Source organism: Crocodylus porosus, unplaced genomic scaffold (assembly GCF_001723895.1).
Source record: "Crocodylus porosus isolate Cpor-Errol unplaced genomic scaffold, CroPor_comp1, whole genome shotgun sequence".
NCBI classification, from domain to species: Eukaryota; Metazoa; Chordata; order Crocodylia; family Crocodylidae; genus Crocodylus; species Crocodylus porosus.
In genome coordinates, this window is record NW_017728943.1 from 1,707,897 (window position 1) to 1,726,406 (window position 18,510).

An 18,510-nucleotide genomic window follows, 5' to 3' on the forward strand; every position below is an offset into this window, starting at 1 on the left:
GCTGCTGCTGCTGCTGCTGCTGCTGCTGGGGGCAGGGGTGAGTGGCCCCGGCTCGGGGCAGCTCCCAGCCCCCGGGAGCCCGTGCCTGGGGGGCGATGGCTGGGCAGGGGCAGCCGGGCGGGCAGGACGGGGCTGGGCACTGAGGGCAGCTCCCCCACCCCAGTCCCATCCTCCACCCCCATTCCCAGGGACTCCGCGGGTGTGGGGCTGCAGCCTCTAGTGTCCCCTCTCAGGAAAGGCCGCCCCATCCCGGAGCCTGAAGGCCCCTCTCCGAAGACTGCCGGGTACAGCTAACCCGCACCCTTGAGCCACGGGCAGAGCCCAGCCCCCCGGTGACCTTCACCCACAGGAGCTGGGCTCCCGCCGCCATCGGGAGCAGGGGCTGAGCGTGGGCCAGCCGCCCGGCTGAGGGGAGCTGCCTCGCCCTTTCTCCGGGACCCCCGCATGCCACTGTTCCCACGTGCGCGTCCCCCTCAGTCTCCACCCCACCCTGTTCCCAGGGACAGTGCTGCGTTCGTCGGGACGTCTAGTAGCCCAGAGAAATAGCCCTTGGGTACTAAAGCACCTCCCTCTGCTCCTGGTGGTTCTTGGGGCACAGGCAGTTAAAGCCCAGGGAGAGACAAAAGTCAGCGCATCGGGCACTGTACAGAGGCCAATGAAATATTAAAGAGCTGGAGAGTGCGGCAAGAGTGGAGGGAAAGGCTGCAGGACGGCGGTGCGTTGTGTAGGCATGGGGCTGCAGGACTTGCCAGGGATCATCAGGTTCACATAGGCTCAGCTATCTACACGGCAACGGGGAATATCCTGTGCTCTCAGAACGAGGGACAAGGAGGGGTGGCAGCAAGATTAACCGTAGTGCTTCAGGGCCGAGGGCAAGCTCTATTAGGCACCAGGACAAGATGGATGTGAGGGGCATGTCCACCCCTGCCTACTACTCTGCATCTCCCACATTTCCCTCTGAAGTATTTGGTGCCAGCCACTGTCCAAGATGGGATACCCAACTGGCCGGACCATGGGTCTGATCCAGGCTCTCTGTTCCTATGTGCCATACAGTCCAGCATTCGCTTTAGGGCAAGGGGCAGGAACCAGAGTGCCCTATCTCTTGTCATATCATTTATTTAAAGCAATGCAACCCTGGCAAAAATCCAGCCACCCCCATGGCCTGGTCCACACATCAGATGCAGCCCCAACATCCCTTCTCTGCTGAACCCCGATTCAGAGGCACCACCTCTAGGGTTCAGAGGAGAGTTCCTTTGTATCTTCTGGCTGAGCCAGCCAGATAGGAAATGGCAAAGGTATCATGGTGGTGCGTGCTGTGCTTAGGATACCTGTCTCACCTGGAAGGTGGACTGGGCCCTTCTAACTCAATTCACAAAGACCACTAAGCATATGGCAATAACCAAGCTGCATCTGTGCCCTGAGAGGCTCAGCGTTTTATTACCACCAACTCCCTAACTGACAAATACCCAAGTAGTGCAGAGTTCCTTTGCTCTTTGGCTTGTCCAGCTCCATGTCCCACTGACGGGATCACAAGAATACTTGTCTTGCAGTACAACTGGGGTGGGATTGAAGCTAGGGTAGGTGTAACCACTCCAGCTTTAATCAATAGCAGGGAAGATGTAACCAGCAGAGTTTAGCCCAGGCATACAAGCTTCCCCGGGGACCCCGGTTGCTAGCCCATATTTAGGTTTGTGCTGCCACATTCTTTCCCTGCTATTGTTACCAGTGCTAGCCAGAGTGCTGCAAATGTGGATTTCTTCCTCTGCTACAGTCACACCTTTGATCGCAGTATAGACAGACCCCAGAAGAGCTAGAATGACTTCCTTTTTGCTGCTTTGACTTGTGATTCCCTCTAGGCTGCAGAATTCTTCAGACATCAGTTTCAAGCGCCCCAAAGTCTGGGGGTTGTTCTGAGCCAGCATTTTGGTTTTTCCCATCACAGACAGCCAAGACAGCCAGATCCAGTTTATCAGGCTTGGGGGGCAGTGAACTTTAAGATGGGCCCATCTCCAGCTATAACTACATCCAGTACTGAGTTCAAGATGAAATATTTTTCATGCTGGAGACTTAAAGAGATTTGCTGTCAGGTTTCATGTATAAATCTTTCCCCAAAATGTGAAGTTTTGACCCTGCATTCTAAATCTTCATCTGCCTAAAAAAAAAAAGAAATAAAATCAATCACTGCAATGTAAAAAGCAATTAAAAGCTTGCAATGGTGTCTCTCTTCCCCCTTTGTTCCAGCTGTCAAAATGCTTTATGGGGTTAATACCTGTGGCTTTGTCAACAGGAGTTGTGTTAATAACATGCACATTTTACTGGACTAATGCAGACCATGTGCCTGCTTATAAGTGTGTTAATCTTTATGGGCGTTTCAGCTCAAGACCCCAGCATGGGTGGGGAAAAGCAGGCAGACAGGGAGGGTGGTTCTAGCACCTGGGAATGGAAGTTACATTTTCCACACCATTTACTAGCATGGAGGGGAGGGATTGTCAGGGGTCAGAGGCCTCCGATCACTTCTCCTTACCTTTCTGAGCAAGAATTACAACAGGGGAAGGGGACTGCTGCTGGCTGTACAAAAACTCAGAGCTAAAAGAGTTCTTGGTAGGAATTGTAGCTACCTTAAGACTGGTCGTCTCTCACAACTGTTCCTCTTCCAACAGAGAGCCCTGTAGGGACCCCTGGTTGTCCACAGCTCATAGCGATTCCAATTCATGCTCTGGTGCTAGGAACAGCAGAATAGGATGGAGGAAGAGCGCTGGATCTTGGTAACTTGCTCCCTTCCATCCCAGGCTCTCTGAGGCATATTGCTTGTGAGTAGTTCACAGGTCCTTCAGTCCCAGCCTCCCTGAGAAGAAGCTGCTGCAAGGATAGTGTGGGAAAGCTGGCTGAGAGAGAGAACACAGCTGCTTGGGTCCTCTCTTTTTCCCGGAATTATTAATAGTAAGAAATGCATCATGCTGGCCATGGGCAGCTGGCAGCTGCTGTGTTCCCAGCTTCTAGCAACAGGAGTCGCTCTAGATCAGTACTTCTCAACCAGGGTTCTGCAAGATCCTTGTAAGGGTGGTGATTCTCAACCAGGGTTCTGCAAGGTCCTTGTAAGGGTGGTGATTCTTTGTATCAGAAGATTTTCTCTATTCATAGATTCATAGATGTTAGGGGCTGGAAGGGACTTTACAAGATCATCAAGTCCAGCCCATCTGCACTTGGGCAGGAAGTTGAAAAAGGAGCAGAAGCTAAGAGCTGGCATTTTCTGAGGGCTGCCTTTAGTCTAAAGAGGTTGAGAACCAATGCTTTATTCCAGCAGAAGGCACTATAAGGAGTGATATGGGAGGACCAGCTTGGCAGAGCTCCCAACTACTCCAGGCCCATCCTTTGGGAGCAGGGGATGCCCCATCACCTTAATACAGGAGCCATTAGGAGTTTACAGCTTCTGCTTGAAGACCCAGAGACCCATTTTAGCATGTTGGAGTATGAAACTGCTTTTTATGCTCACCAGTGTGATGCGTAGTTTCCAGAGGGACCCACTAGCTATTGTGCAGCTGAAGCACTGAATCCGGCAGGATGCTACGGCTGCAATTCAGTGCCAGTGATGAGAGCACATGCTTTCAAGCGCAGAGTAATTGGAGCACTTTGTCATTCAAATGCCTGTAATTGGCGCTTCATTGTCTAATGCCAGTATGTATAATATACAGAGGATAGAGTGGATAAAGCAGACATTGTGAAAGGAGGCAGCTAATTGGCTGATGAAGTTTCCAGCTGCGCAGGGAGCTGATATACTTGCAAACCATGGGGCTGATTACTGGACTTATCTCCCTGCAGGTGTACTGGGGCAATGAAAAAATATCTAGAAAACCTTTCTTTCTCTCTCTCTTTTTTTTTTTTTTTAATTTCTTTTAATCTGAGGGTCTGTTAAATGTTCTCCTTGCATTTCTGGCATGAATGTTATTCGTGAAAGATGCAGGACAGAGGTACTACCTCATAACAGGAAAATTGTACTGGACACCTAGTAGCCAGAAAGTTAAGTGCATACACTGCAGTCCAGGGCATGAATGCAATTGTGTGGTTGTATTGGAGGTAGCTGTCATCTAGCTACCATCTGGTGAAGTAGGCTGTTACCTGTGAGAACACACGTCTCTGAACCAGTTCATCTCTCTAAGGTGCCTTCTGCTTGATCCCAGACTAACACAACTAGCCACCTCTCTCTAGCTAGCATGAATACCAATTGCGGTAAAGTCATGGTGGCATAGACTTTGGGGAATCTACCTTCCTGAACATGCATTCAGGGTCCTAGGCAAGCTTGGGCAGCTTGCTCTGAAGCAAGTGTCACTGCGTCTTCACTTTTGTTGGTCGTCAAGGGAGATCACAGCTAGCTTGGACACATCTACAAATGTACAGCACAACCCTGAACTTCCTAATCAGATGCTGATACAGAAGGTGCTGGGGGCTCCCTGTGAAAGTCCAAAGGGGATAAGAGACCAGCCTGCCCTCTCTTTGTTCTTGGGAAGGGGGATGATTTTGGTTTTCCTTCCAGGAATGTTGTCCCTGTACACTTCTGGATATGGCTGACTGCTAGATGTGAACACCCTAGGATTCCAAGAAGGGAGAAAACTTTTATTTCTTTTCCTTCACCCTGTCCTCTTCTATTCCTCCCCTCCATACCTGCTGTTGCTGGACTGGTGGGGCTCCTGCTACTCAGGCTTTCTGAGCTCCATGAAGAACTACAAAACCTTCCTCTAATGCTGCCCAGAGCAGATTCCCCAGAACAGTAGGATGAAATAAGCTCAATTCTTGTCATTCAGAGTTCTGAAAAGCAGTTCTGAGACTGACCACTGTTGTCTCTGAAGCTGTAAGTCTGCTGGCTCAGGAAGATTGCGGGGGTGGGCGGGCAGTGTCTTTGGGAGGCTTCCCCAAAACTCTTAAGACCTGGGAACTATACTACTGAAAGCAACAACATTTTGAAGTGGGTAGAAATGGAAGACTTGTACTGCCCGGGAAATACTACTCTCAGCACTAACCGACTGGACTTTTCAAGCCTTTCTCACTTCATCCAGTCCTACAGCTGCTCTTCCCAGGATAACAGCATAGACAGTTCATGGGTCCCATTTAATCTTCTGCCTTTCTGAGTCTGTGCATGAAGTACTAATTAGCTAACTGGTGTCAGTTCCAGCAGTAGTTAGTTTTTTATGTGAACTCCTCTAAAAGGAGTGAGGGGACCACGCTCATTTTCTTACTTCACAATGCCTGTTTGGTGTTCTGTTAGCAATTTGTTCTTCCTATCACTTATACAGAGAGAAGAGAGTAAAAAGAGGCTAAACTTATGCTCTGAGGCATCTGTTTCCCTCTTTTCCTGGAGTTTCCCAGAGTTACTGCTATAACCTATTGCATTTTCCTGCCTGCAAGCATAGCTGGGGGGAAAATAATAGTTTTTGTAAAACTCAGTCTCTGCCTTCACCCTTCCAGAGTCTGCCTCCAGCTGTCTCTCCTAGCAGTATTGTTAGAACAGGACAGGGTGCTTTTTTGCCAAGAAAGGTTTTATGAAAGCCAATTAAGTTAAAGCACCCCCTTTTCTCCTTTTTGTTAGGAGGGCTGGCCTTGCGCTTCTGCAGGGTTTACACAAACCCACATGATGCCTGTGCAGCTCTGTTCTAACCACAAGAATAGCGGCGGGTTATTGCTTCCATATGAAATGATAGGATTTATTTATAAGCAAATATAGTTGGTTCCATTAGGCAAGGATACATTTGATTCTTTTAGTGACCTAATTACCAAGAGCTTCAGTGCAGCACTTCTACCATTGATTCTCTGAGTTAAGGTCCTGGAGCATAATAAACCACTATGCAATATATTCTGCAGATCAGTGTTTAAAGCAGGAGCCTGGGATTCAAGACTCCTGGGTTTCCAGCTCTCGCTGCCTGACCTTTGGCAAGTCTTCCAGCCTCCGTTTATCGGGAAAAGGCAATAACCATCAGACTTCACTGGGCTGCTAGAAGATTTAGGATGACTGCAATGTGCTTTGAGATCCTTTGATGAAAGGCTCTATTGCAGTATAAGTAGTGCTGCAATCACTTAGCAGCACCCATTCCCCCACCCCCGCTGAGCTGGCTGAAGCTTGGATCCAGGCCCCTGCTGTCTATAGTAGGGGGCCTCCTTCTACCACTGATTCTTTGGAGGGGGGGACTTTAATGAAGAATGGGGTTGGAGGTGGGGGGCAAGGGGAGACTCCCTGCAGTTTCCTTTTTCTCTAAAGGCTTTGATGTTAGCAATATTTGGTAGGTGAGCTCATCATAAGCCCAGGTGTTTCCAATAGTGTGCATTAGGCTGGGGTACTTGATCACACTGGGCACCTCACTTGCCATTGGGACTGGATTTATTTATTTATTTCCCCACAGAAAGGCAGGAGGGGATTGGAGTTGGGGTCCAGTGAAGGGACTAGTCTTCTCATTTTGTTTCCTCTTGCATGGCAGGGTCCAGCATGGGGTGCGAAGGAAAAGTGTTCCACTGAGATGTACACCCTCAGTGGGGAATGCTGCAAGGCCTGCAACCTGGGAGAAGGGGTCGTGCAGCCCTGTGGAGTGAACCAGACTGTCTGCGAGCCGTGCCTGGACAGTAAGTACTTGGGGCTGAGAGCTCTGGGGCTGGGAAGAAATCCGCTGCTGCTTCTTTCAAGATAAGGAGGGGGATTAAAGTATTGAGATATAACAGGTCTTTGGACGAATAGAAGCATCCAGAAGGAAAAACATGAGGGTCCCTTTTGCACTGTCCAAACCTGGGATTTATTATGAATGGTCCAAGTTCCGAGTTGCTTACACCAGTGCTGGATTTAGACTTAAGCTGCAGTTTAGGGCCTGACCATATGAGAGGCCTCTAAATAAGAAAAAAAACCCTGGACACTTTTGTTCTAATATGACAAGAATATACATATATATGGCTCCATGGTTATTATTCATATTAAGTTCATAAACTTCTGTAGAAATGACAATAATGCATCTTAACATTTCATGAAAATTCATTTTTGTGGATTTCGTGGATTATTTATTTTGTATGGGGCCTCTTAAGATGGACATAGTTTAGGGCCTCAGCATGTCATAATCCAGCACTGACTTACACTCTTCCTCCTGATACAGACCATTGCTGTCTGCTGTGACTTCTGATGTGTTCAGTTGTATCTGCTTGCCTTGTATATCATTTAGACTCCACTAAGATCCCCTCTTCCCCAAATCACTGAACACTTCTCAAACCTTGTAGATGCACAGTGGTTAAAGATACTTACCTGCTGCTTGTGCAGGCCAAGGGGGCTGGTCTTCCAGCATGTGCAACTAACTGCACATGCAACGAATTTATGAATCCAAATGCAGTATTTCTATTTGGATGCAGCCCTGCCCCCCTACCCATTTGAAATTCTGATCCTTTGAATTTTTTCTTGGCTGTGCTTTCACATCTCACTTTCTCAAGGCCCACAATCCTCCCTGCAAACACTCTAAACTTTCCCCTATGAACTTAATGGCAATTGCCAAATATTTGGTCTCAAGAACTGGGAAATATTCCCTCTTCTGTGCAGTTGTATGGGTTGGACTCTGATCTGTTCAAATGGAGTAGGACCAAAAGTTTAATATGGGGATTGGGGTAATGTAGCTTCAACAAGACCAAGGGAACATATATTGTTTTATGATGGATGATCTAAGACAAGTTTTTTTTTTTTCTATTGAATGCTTCAAAAACACCCAGAGAGTATACACGCTAGTGACCCTGATAAAAAAATTTAGTAACAAGTGGGTTAGAGTATCGTTATTTGTGTAGTTCTGTAGCTGGTTCTGGGGAGTTTGCTGTCCAAATATTTGTTAGAGCAGACCATTTAAAGGTGCCAAAAAGCTGCTGTTTTCAACTGCTTACAGTAAACTTTGCACGGAGAACACTTGTGGTGAAAGGCCGTTGTACTTTATATGAGGATTTGTTGTACTTGTTTTGTTTTTGGGCCCTGAGTGCAATAGAAAATGCAGTGGGGAGAAGAGAGAGCCCATAGGTAGTGGGAAGGAGACTTCCTGAGGGAGGAAAGGGCATGCAATGAGAAGTAAGGCTGTCTTTTTTTTGTTTGTTTGTTTTGTTTTTTGTTTAACACCCTGTTCGAAAGAGGGAGTATTGGCAAAGGAGAAGGTGCAGCAGATGACTTGTCTTGTCAGGGGGAAGAACTCCATGCCAGTGTAGTGCTACACAGCATTGGCTATAAATATCCACCTTCCTGCAAAATCAATGAATGCTACTTAACCTCTGAGTGAATGGCAGCAAGGACTCTGGATATTGAATACCAGGCCGACTGTCTGACCTTGGAGATGTGTGCTAGCCCTGTACAGAGTAGCCACTACAAGTCAGCGAAGCCAGCAAGGCCTTATCCTGAGGGTACGAAACATATGACTGGATGGAGCCTCCTAAATCTTCAGGTCCAGTTGCTGGCTTTTTGCAGGCAACCATATGCTCCAAAATTGCCACTTCAAAGCCATGTAGAACATGCTAAACCTGTTTGCTTGGTAAGCCAGATGGGCAGTGCCTGGTCCATCTGCAGGCTACGTCTGGCTGGTGGCCCCAGTCCAGTGCCCAGATTGGGTACAATGGGGCCCCATCTGGCCATGCGGGAGCCCAGTTCAAATCCAGTCACTCAAGGGGAAGAGAGCTTGGCCTGGCTCCAGCCTGGCCCAGTGGGGGGGGGGAAGGGGGCATGGCTCAGTTTGGCCTGCCCCTTGCATGGGGAAGGGTGTGTAACCTGGCCCCAATCTAGATGTGTGTTGCAGGGAAGGGGACATAGCCTAACTCTAAGCTGCTGCTGGGGGCTTGGGAACTTCACAGTGGGGGATGATGGCAATATAAAATGTCACTGCTCCCCTACTGCCAAATTTCCTGACCCTTGGGGAGCCTGACAGGCCAGATGACATGGTACTGCGAGCCACGTTTGGCCTGTGGACTAGAGGTCAAGCACCCCTGATATAGACTGATCTGTGGCATTCTTCCCCAGTGGCTCACAGGGTCTCAAATTCATGCTGACTAGATGCACACAGCCTCTTGCATGTGATTTCCTGGGTCTGCACAGACCACTCATGAGTCCCCAGGGCCCCCTTCCTAGTGAAGTGGCATCTACTTCATTCTGCTGGGAGCTGAGGACATATACCAATGGGGTGCAGGCAGGGTCTTCTGGATTTATGCCATTGGATGCTGAGGCTCATAAGGGCTAGCTGAAGGGCTGTGTAACTCACCATCATCTCTAAGGACCATCGGAATGCATGAAGTGTGCCACTCAAATCCCAAGAGCAGGGAGATAATATAACATCCTGACTGCTGTAGCTGGGGTTTGCACAGAGGTGTAATGATTTGGTTGGGTGCCCAGGGCAGCTGCCACACATGGGTGCAATGCAGGGGAAGGGTGGATCCAGAGGAAGCGTAGCTATTCCCCATGCTTTGGATTGGAGTGCACTACAGGAGCTTCCAGGGACTTTAAGTCCCCAAAGCAGATGAAAGCCTCCCCGCCACCCACCTGCCACTCCTACTTTCCCTGTTGTGCCGGGGGTGGGGGAAGCTCCAGAGGTGTTTCTGCCTGCCCCAGCCAGGCTGAAGAGTGGGAGGGGCAATGGCAATATATGGTGAAAAAGTAGTTTTTCCCTTTCCTGTCTGGTCCTCTGGGAGCAGGCATGGGGGTGGCGTTTCCCCCTGCCCATTCCTGCTGCTACTGTTCAATTCTGTCCTCAGCTGAGTACATCCCCCCCCACACATCCCCTGCAGCCTGGCTGGAGTGAGCAGAAGTGGTTCTGGAGCTCCCCATTTTCCCCAGGACAGTGGAGAAAGCAGCAGCAGGTAGGGGAGGGTATGTGCCTTTGAGCATGAAGGAGAAGGAAGGAGGGGTTTTCACCGGATTTGGGGACTTAAAGAAGTTCCTAGAGGTGTTCCTGCCAGGAACAGTGTGAGTGGGTTGCGGGGTGGAAGAAGGACGGTGCAGCCACCCCTGCAGTTGCTGTTCCTACACCCTCCTTTAGGAAATCCTGGATCCAGCCCTGGAACAGTGGCCACTTTTGGCTGCCACCACATTGTTGGTGCAATTGTACAGCTGTGGTGACAGCTGGTTCCTCCCCCACAAGTCAATGCCTGGGGTGGCTGCCTCAGTTACCTTGCCTTGATTACACCACTGGATTTGCACTTGCTAATATGCCACCCCAAGTGGGAGCATGATATGGCTGTCTCAGACCTGATACACTAGGTTCTTCTAGTCTTGTGCCAGTCTCAAGGACATCCCTTTAGTGGCAATGATTTATGGTACAGTTATGAGAGCCCAGCCAGAACTACAGATGGTGCTGACCTTCCAGAGAGATTCCTTACTGGCCGGTACCCCTGCTTTTCCAACTGATCTAGGAACTCTGGGCTATTAATGATGGAGGGGATGGGAGGCTCACCTTGCGGAGATCTAGAAGATCTTGCAAAAAGGGAGCTAAGACCGTGTGACGGCACCAAAGTCCACAGCAGTTCTGAGATACGGGCAATAAGCCCAACCCAGGCAGAGAGGATCAGTGAGATTAGATAAATACACCAATGCTGGAACAATCAACACTTGGAAAGCCAGGGCAAACCCTTCTTGGAAATAACAAAAATAAATAATGGTATTGGAGAAGGATGGGTCAAACTGGTTGTTTTTTCCTGGGTGTCATGATACTGGAAGTGCAAGTGGTTTGTCAGTATTGGACTGCTCCTGGAGATCTCTCCCTGGTGACTGGGAGGTGTGTGCACCCATATTAAATGAGTTCTGTCAGCTTGTCCACCCCTTTCTTCAGTAGAAGCTGTCTGGTCCCTTTGGCTCATTCGGGTCAAGAGGGTGTTAACTGGATCCATATTTGATTTCCTTGCAAATAGAGACTTTATTCTAAGGACGCTGAGACTGGCTGCTGCTTTTCAAGAAGGTTCCCTGCCATCCCCAGTAGATGTAGATGGACTTGAGGAAACATCACTTGTTGTTATTAGTAATAGGGACTCTGTTGCAACGAGTCCGTATGCTTAGGTTGTCACAGGGCAAATACAGGTCAGTCTGATCCCAGAAATGCAGACCTAGAATTTGGAGGAAGAGCAAATAATTTCTATCCCAGGAATAAGAGGGTTATGTGAATATAGGAGCTGTTGGCAGGGGGAGGTTTGTATCACAGCTGTGCATATGCAGGCACACATGCTTCTGTATTGGGCCTCCCTGTACCAAATGGTCCAGATAGGACCCAACAGTAGTTGTAACCTGAGAGAGTTGCTCTATACTACCACCAGCAGAAGTCAGTGCTGTGGTGCTATAACTCCTGGGGAATAAACGTATGCAAAGTTTGCATGCTGCCTTCATATACCATAGCTATATTGATGTCATGCATCCTGCTGGCTTTTGCGTGCAGCAGTGGCTATGTGCATGTGGTACACTGCATACCAAGGTCATGGATTCTTTCACATGTCACTTATAATCATCAAAGACGCATGCTCCTTCACCTGGGTCCCACTCAGCTTCAAGTCAGTTCTATTCCCTCAGTCCCAGAGCTGCTCAGTGCAGACTATTTTCTGCAGCCTTCTGTCAGGGCACATTCTCCCCAGATCCCTTCCCCTGAACTCCAGGGACTTGCAGGATGGAACCATTTCAGTTTCCAATGTGTGAATCCCGGTGGGGACATGGGGCAGATGAGAGATTATTAAGAGGGTTGGATTGCTATGTGGGTGAGGCACTGGTGAGACTGTGGTGTGGCAGCATCCATCTGTTAATTTGTGTGGGTGGCTGTATGTATAAATACACATGTTTCCATTTGATATCCCTGCGTGTACTGCTGCCCTCAACACATCTTTGTGTGTCTTTAGCCTCAGGCCGTGTTCTGTATTTCAGTGCAGCTGGGATTCGGGATTAAAGTTTGGGTTTGGCCTATGCTTTGCCACATCAGGGAAGGCAAGATGAAGGGAAAGAAAGCCGTCATTGACAGATCTAGGGATGTCCCCTTTCCTTTAGCCTGCATGGTGCAGAATACTGAGCTGACTGAGAGGCAGAGAGATTCCATTGCAGCAGTCACTGGGTTCTGTCTCTGGCAGTGACAGCTGTGTTGTCTGGGGCAACTCGTTTTCCCTTTCTGTGCCTCAGTTTCCCTTTCCCCCTGTTGTTTGTCTTGTCTATTTAGGATGTGAAGCCCTTAGTGTAGGGATCATCTCTTACTATGTGCACGTATGGGGCCTGGAAGGGCTACCGTAATAAAAATAATACTTGAAAAAATGAGAAGGGAGGGGAGAGCTTGACTAAGCAACAACTGGGAGGGTGAGAAGTAAAAGGATGCAACGGGTGAATAGAATAGCAAGGAGGGAAGGAAAGATTTTTCCTTCCTGGCTAGGCCTAAGAGTGAAAGAAAGTGACTGGGGAAAAGCCACCCGATGATGAGCTCTGCCAAGCCATGGGATAACTGCCTCAGGGCATTTTACAGCTAGACTGAAGAAAATGCTTCAAAACAGCCAAAGAATGAGACAAGCCTGTATTGTTAACCCTGAGCGACAGATTGGCTCTGCTGCTACTAATTGTCCTTCCTCATCTCTGCTTGTAAGTAGCTTTCATGCTTGATGCTGCTGTAAGGAAAATGTGTGTAGTGCAAACCTGGTGGAAGGTTCCCTCTGCAGGCTCAGGTCCCCTCAGCTGTGCCAGGCCTGGGTTGAAGCTTCAAGGAGGATGCTTTTGTCTGCATTCTGCCTATTTTATTTCTTCCCAGCCACCCACCCCTCTTCTGCTCTTTCCCCCTCTTCCTTAGGAAATATCAGCAGTGTTGAGGCTTAGAAATATGCAGTCTGGTTCTGTTATTCTAAAATAAGGGAGCATTAACAATGGGATGAAACTTAGTAGTACAAAGTGCAAGATGATGCATTTGGGGACTAATGAAAACTTCTGTAAGCTGGGAACTCTTTGGCTGGGAACTTCAAGATGGAGAAGAGCTTCAGCATACTATGCAGTTACAGAATCAAGAATGACTTGTAGTAACCAGTGTGAAATAAATGCAGTCCTAGAATTGCATGAGTTATGGTATTTCACATAGAGGTAGGGAAGCCTTAGTGTCATGTAATGCACAGGTGAGGCCTTATCTGGAACACTGTACAAGTATGGTTGTCCACATTCAAGAAAGATGAACTACAGTTGGAACAAATATAGAGAGGCTAGTAGGGTGATCAGGAGAACAGAGAATTTATCATACAAGAGGAAGCTAGAAGAGCTTAGCTTGTTTTTGCCTGGCAGAAGGCAGGCTGAGTGCATCTGATTGCTCCCTATAAATACAGCAGGGTATAAACACCAGGGAGAGAAGTTATTCAAACTGGATAATACTATTGGTCCAAGAAGAGGTACATTTAGGCTGGAAATCAGGGGAAAGTTTCTGACCACGAGGCCACTGAGGATCTGGAACAGCCTCTGATAGTCATGATGGAGGCAAAACACCTCACTGGTTTTAGGATGGAGCTTTGTTTCTTTTATACAAGAGTTTTAGAGGATGTGGTCACCAATGAAGGAGAAAACTAGACTTAAAGACATGAGAGGTCCCTTCTGGTTCTAAGTTCTTCTGGTTCTGCCTGTGAAACTCCTCTTGACTTCACTGGGAGTTCCAGGGTGTCGCAGCACCAGATCCATAGGATTTGCTGTAGTGGATCATAGCACTGGCCTCTGACACTGGCTCCCTATCTCTTCTCACATGAGGTTGGACCCTTGGCGTGTCAAGTTCACTATTCTGCCCATGGCAGTGGCTAATCCCTTAGCAGTTTGGAGGGGGGTAGAATTGAGAGAGCTGGATGAGAGTGACTCAGCCAGTGATTAAACTGTGACAAGGCCTGGGGACAAGCGAGACATACCTGGGCTTCTATGGGAAAGCATCTTCCATCCCTCTTATTTGTATTGCCACAGTGCTTAGAAACCCTAGGCATGGGCTGGGACCACCTGCCAGGCACTGCATGGATAAAGGTCTCTGGTCACCTTGTATCACAGCCCTTGTAATGCTCGAGCAGTTGCTTCAGGTCACTAAACAAGGGGGCTGTCTTTTCAAATGAAATCCTCCAACTGAAATATTTGTCCTGCCATCATCCATGTTGTGTCACCTTGAGCAGCCTAATTTAATGACAGTTAATTTGGCATGACAAAAGACTAGCCTTGTCATATCTCAAACCATGTGGTGACACCAACAAGAGGTGGTGGGGGTGAGGATGGAGGAGGCAGTGGTGGGACTCGGACTATTTTCATATTGAAGTTCAACTTGTCATTCCTGTGTTAGTCCGAACAGCTGCATCCTTCCCCAGACCCCTCCCCTGAACAACCTCTCCCGATTGCTGGCTCATGATTTATTTATCCAACTCCTCAGTCTCCATCATTACAGGGGGGCCCGTTTGATTCTCAGCTGTAATTACTCAGCTCAGATACTGTGCTGCCACTGAAAATGTGCCCACTCAGCCATATGCTTTTCCTGTCCACCGCCCTGTTCTAATGGTGTCCATCAATAATTCAGAATAATGTAAGGAATTAACCCAGGTTAATGGGAGTTGTGTACGCTGGAGTCCAACCTGGTGCTGCGATGCCTCCGCTTGTTCAGAAAGACATGGTGGGGTAGGTTAAGCAATGGTGCAGAGCTTTGGTTGAGAAAGTGAGGGGGATGGGGTGAGGGCTGTGTCACAGGGGTAAGGGCTGGAATCAAATGGATTTGGGAGGTCTGATCTTCTCTCCGTGTTCAGTTACAAGCGTGAAATCAGCGTCACTAGTAGGAGAAAGAAAAGGTGATGGGGATGGGGAGGGGGAAGAGAAATGCATGCACATTCAGAGACGAGAAAGCTGTTACTAGGATTGAAATGCCCTTATTATCTAGGCTACCTCAGTTGGGCTGAGGCAGGAAAGCTCAGATCCAGGGAGGAAGAAGGCACATACACACACTCAACTTATGCTCACACCTTGAGGGGTTGAAAGTCTCCCAAATGCAGATGCTAGGCTGGGACTGAAGTGAACTGGTACCAACAGCAAGAGGTTCTGTCAGTGCAGGAGTGTAGAAGGTGACTGACTTTGATGTCCTCCGTGTAGGGGGCTCACCTGAAGAGCAGAGGAGGCACAGGACAATAGATCGGAAGCACCACCCTAGTGCCACCATCAGGTGGTCTCTGTTATAGCGTTATACCATGTGGGGAGAATAGCAGCATCTCCCCAGTGCCATGAGAGGGTACCCTCCACCTTTCTGGGTGCTCTGATTTTTGCCCAACTTCCCCAGCACAGCAGAAGGGGAGGCTGAGGTTGAAGGTAAGAGTAACCCACTTTGTCTGATGCTAGTTCATCTCAGAACTGCTGCTGCTTACCACATACAGATACAGGGGACCTTCTGCCTTTCGTCATTATTAACACCCTCTCTGTGATCCCTCAACACCAAAGACCTTGTTCTGTTGAACTGTTTATGATGCATGCTAAAATAGTGCACTTTCTACACATCCAAAGCCACTTGCTTTCCCACTGAAAGGAAAGGTCTCCAGCTGCAGGGAGATGGAGCATCTGGGTCCTGCCTGTCCATTCTGGGGACGTGGGCAGATGGTTTAGACTTCTCGGAGCTCAGTACTAAATACCCAGAATGAGTTTGCGCTGTGGTATGTAACAGCTTCTGAATACAGCTGTTGGCTATTGTGTTGACAGACAAGACCCTGAACATAGGGCCCAGACATGCTGTTTAAATTCTGTCCAGCAGCATGATTAAGACATAACACCTGAGGGTTATGCACATACCTAGGAAAACTTGGCATTCCTGGTTGCCATATTCTTCCCCCTCCATGTAGCACACATCACGCCATGGAAAAAGTAGCTATCGTCGTTCTTTCTTTTTTTGGAACAAAGGCCTTGTGCCACCTAGACCTTGATCTCTCCACCGTCTCTTCATGGCTATGTATCCTCACCATGGAGCTCCCTAACCATCAAAGGATCATTGCTTCATGTTGGTAGTATTGACAATTGCTGTCCTATAGCCAGTATTCTATAGTCTTTAAAAAGGGGCATAGTAAGACAACACGCTTTATCTAGTGGCCACAGATCTTCTCCCTTTCCAATCTTGTTACCCACTTGGGTATGGCACAGTTCTGGTGGATGATCTCATGGGGATGGAGAAAGTGCTGATCTTGTTAGATTTGTCAGCTGTGTGTGATGCAGCTGTGATGGGAAGTGGTAATGTGTTTGCAGCTCAGTAGTTAAGTAGTTTAGGTGGCAAGACATTCTACACTGGGGCTCTGGACTGTGGGAACTTACTTCTTTCTAGGTCTACAGCAACCTGGGTTTGTCAGTCTTCAAGCCCATCTCTTTTCCTGGCTGGCAAGAAGATGGGTGTTGGATAGCGCTGCTAAGAGTGACAAGGGATCCTTTAGGAATATGTCTAGGAGGGGCCAAGTTTGGGTTCGTATTGTTGCTAGGATATTTGACTTGCTCTGGGGGAACATACAGGTCTTCTTAAGTAGCTAGTGTATTCTTAAAGGACTCATGGGTGCTAGGAGTATGAGCTGATGTGCTGCTTGTTTCTAAAGAGGAAGGATGACTTGGTGGTTAGGGCTTTAATATAGGAGATCTGGGTTGTACCCCTCAAATAGTCATGTGACCTTAACATCGGTAGGAGCTACTACCCACATACCCCCTGAGGATTTGGGCTCTTGTCTCTCTGTGCCTCAATTCTCCATCTGTAACGTAAGAGAGCTTGGGCCAGCCTTATCACTTAAGATGCTATGTTAAAAATGCTTAGCTAACCATGGTAATAAGGACCAGGAAAGTCCCCTAGACAGACCGCTGGATGGCAAAGGGCAGGCTTAAGCAAAGCTGTGGGAGCAGCAGGAGCTAGGGTTGTTCTGATGGCAGCATTCAATCCTAGTGAAGCCCTTTGTGTCCTGTCATTCAGCAGATAATTGCTGTCTCCCATGAATGTCCTCGGGAGATTGTGCAGATAATTAAAGATTAATACAGAGATGGATCACTTTGAAAACAAGGAGGAGGATCAGAGAGGGATTAAGCTTAATCTCTCTGACACCTTCCCTGCTTAAGCAGGGGGAAATTTCTGAGCCTCTTTGGCCATGGCGAAGACTTTAAGCATCTTGAAGGTGCAAGGTGGGGCCCTGGCAGTCTGGATGAGAGGAAATGAATTTGGAAGAGTCCAATTTAAAAAGACAGTGATTGTACTCTACAGGACTTGAACTGAACTCTTCTTTCTAGGCTAAAAATAACTTCAAATGCCTTTGAGACAATGCTGGGGGAGGGGGGAGAGACGGTTTGATAGGCGTTGGGAGGGGGATTGATTTACATAGAGGAATCAATCCTGCAGGGTGCCGCTGAAACCAGAGAACAAGAAACCCAGGGTCAGGGTAGAGTCAGCAATTAGCATCCTAACCTCGTGTTTATATTGGATTCCTGCATCTTGCTGCTTTCCCATTCCCCATCAGGTATTGATGGAAAACAGATGTGGCCAAACAAAATGGGGCATATGGCCTTGCTTGGAGGGAAAGGACCCTTCTGTGGTGTGACGAAGGGAGCTAATGCCCCTAAAGAGCAGCCCAGGCAGAAAATCATAGGAGAGGGTGGAGGGCTGCATGATGAAGTCGTGGGACCTCACATATTTTACTGCGATTACTGCTGTAGAGATTGTTAGATTGGATCCTGTCCCCAAAGAGTTTCCATCTTTTCTCCTGTGTTGGTACAGCACCCAGCACAGCTAGGGATGTAGTCCAAGATGGGGCTTCCTCACTGTTACAGCAGTGCATAAAAGAGCAGGCACAGTCATTATTGGGGCTCTGCTAGGTATGAACTCCCTCCTAACTTTTTAGTAGTCATTGGGACCCACAACTTCCAAGGTACTTGAGGGCCTAACTCCCACCAATTTGAGGATCTGGGTTTCTGTCTCTTTACCTTAGTTTTCTAGCTCTCTAAAATAAAGATGACGACACTATTTCTGGTCTAATTAGCCTGTAAATTTTTCATGACAAGTGCTGATTCTCTTGGTGGGTTTTACAGCACCCAGCAGAATAGGTCTTTGAACTCAGATGAGGACTTTTTAGGCACTGCTGTAATGGGAATAAGAAGAACATGTTGCACTTTTTCTTCCTTTAGGTTTCCTTTACCAGGCTGGGTTGAGAGAAGAAGGGAACTTAACATGAGGCTTAACAAGGACATAGTATTTGGCTCTCAGTGCCATGCCAGAGCAGTTATCTCCTGTACTAATACACTGGTGCCAACCATAGTTTCATAGTTAGTAGGGTCGGAAGGGACCTGAGCAGATCGAGTCCAACCCCCTGCCACGGCAGTAAAGAGTACTGGGGTCAAATAACCCCGTCAAGGTGTTCATCCAGCCTCCTCTTAAAGACCCCCAGGGTAGGAGCCAGCACCACTTTGCTTGGAAGTTGGTTCCAGATCCTAGCCACCCTGACTGTGAAGTAGCGCCTCCTGATATCTAGCCTGAATCTACCCTCTGCCAGCTTGTGACCATTATTCCTGGTCACTCCTGGTAG

At 48.2% G+C, this 18,510-nt stretch overlaps 1 protein-coding gene across 1 annotated transcript in view; it reads left to right on the plus strand.

The window, feature by feature from the left end:
• Position 1: 1 nt before the first annotated feature.
• Positions 2-18,510, plus strand: part of NGFR (nerve growth factor receptor) — a gene marked incomplete at its 5' end in the record, with an annotated part of 36,621 nt that continues 18,112 nt past the window's right edge. Inside the window, 2 exons of the mRNA XM_019548517.1 lie at positions 2-37; positions 6,465-6,606. Of these exons, the coding sequence (XP_019404062.1) occupies positions 2-37; positions 6,465-6,606 (178 nt within the window). The remainder of the gene's footprint in view (positions 38-6,464; positions 6,607-18,510) is intronic.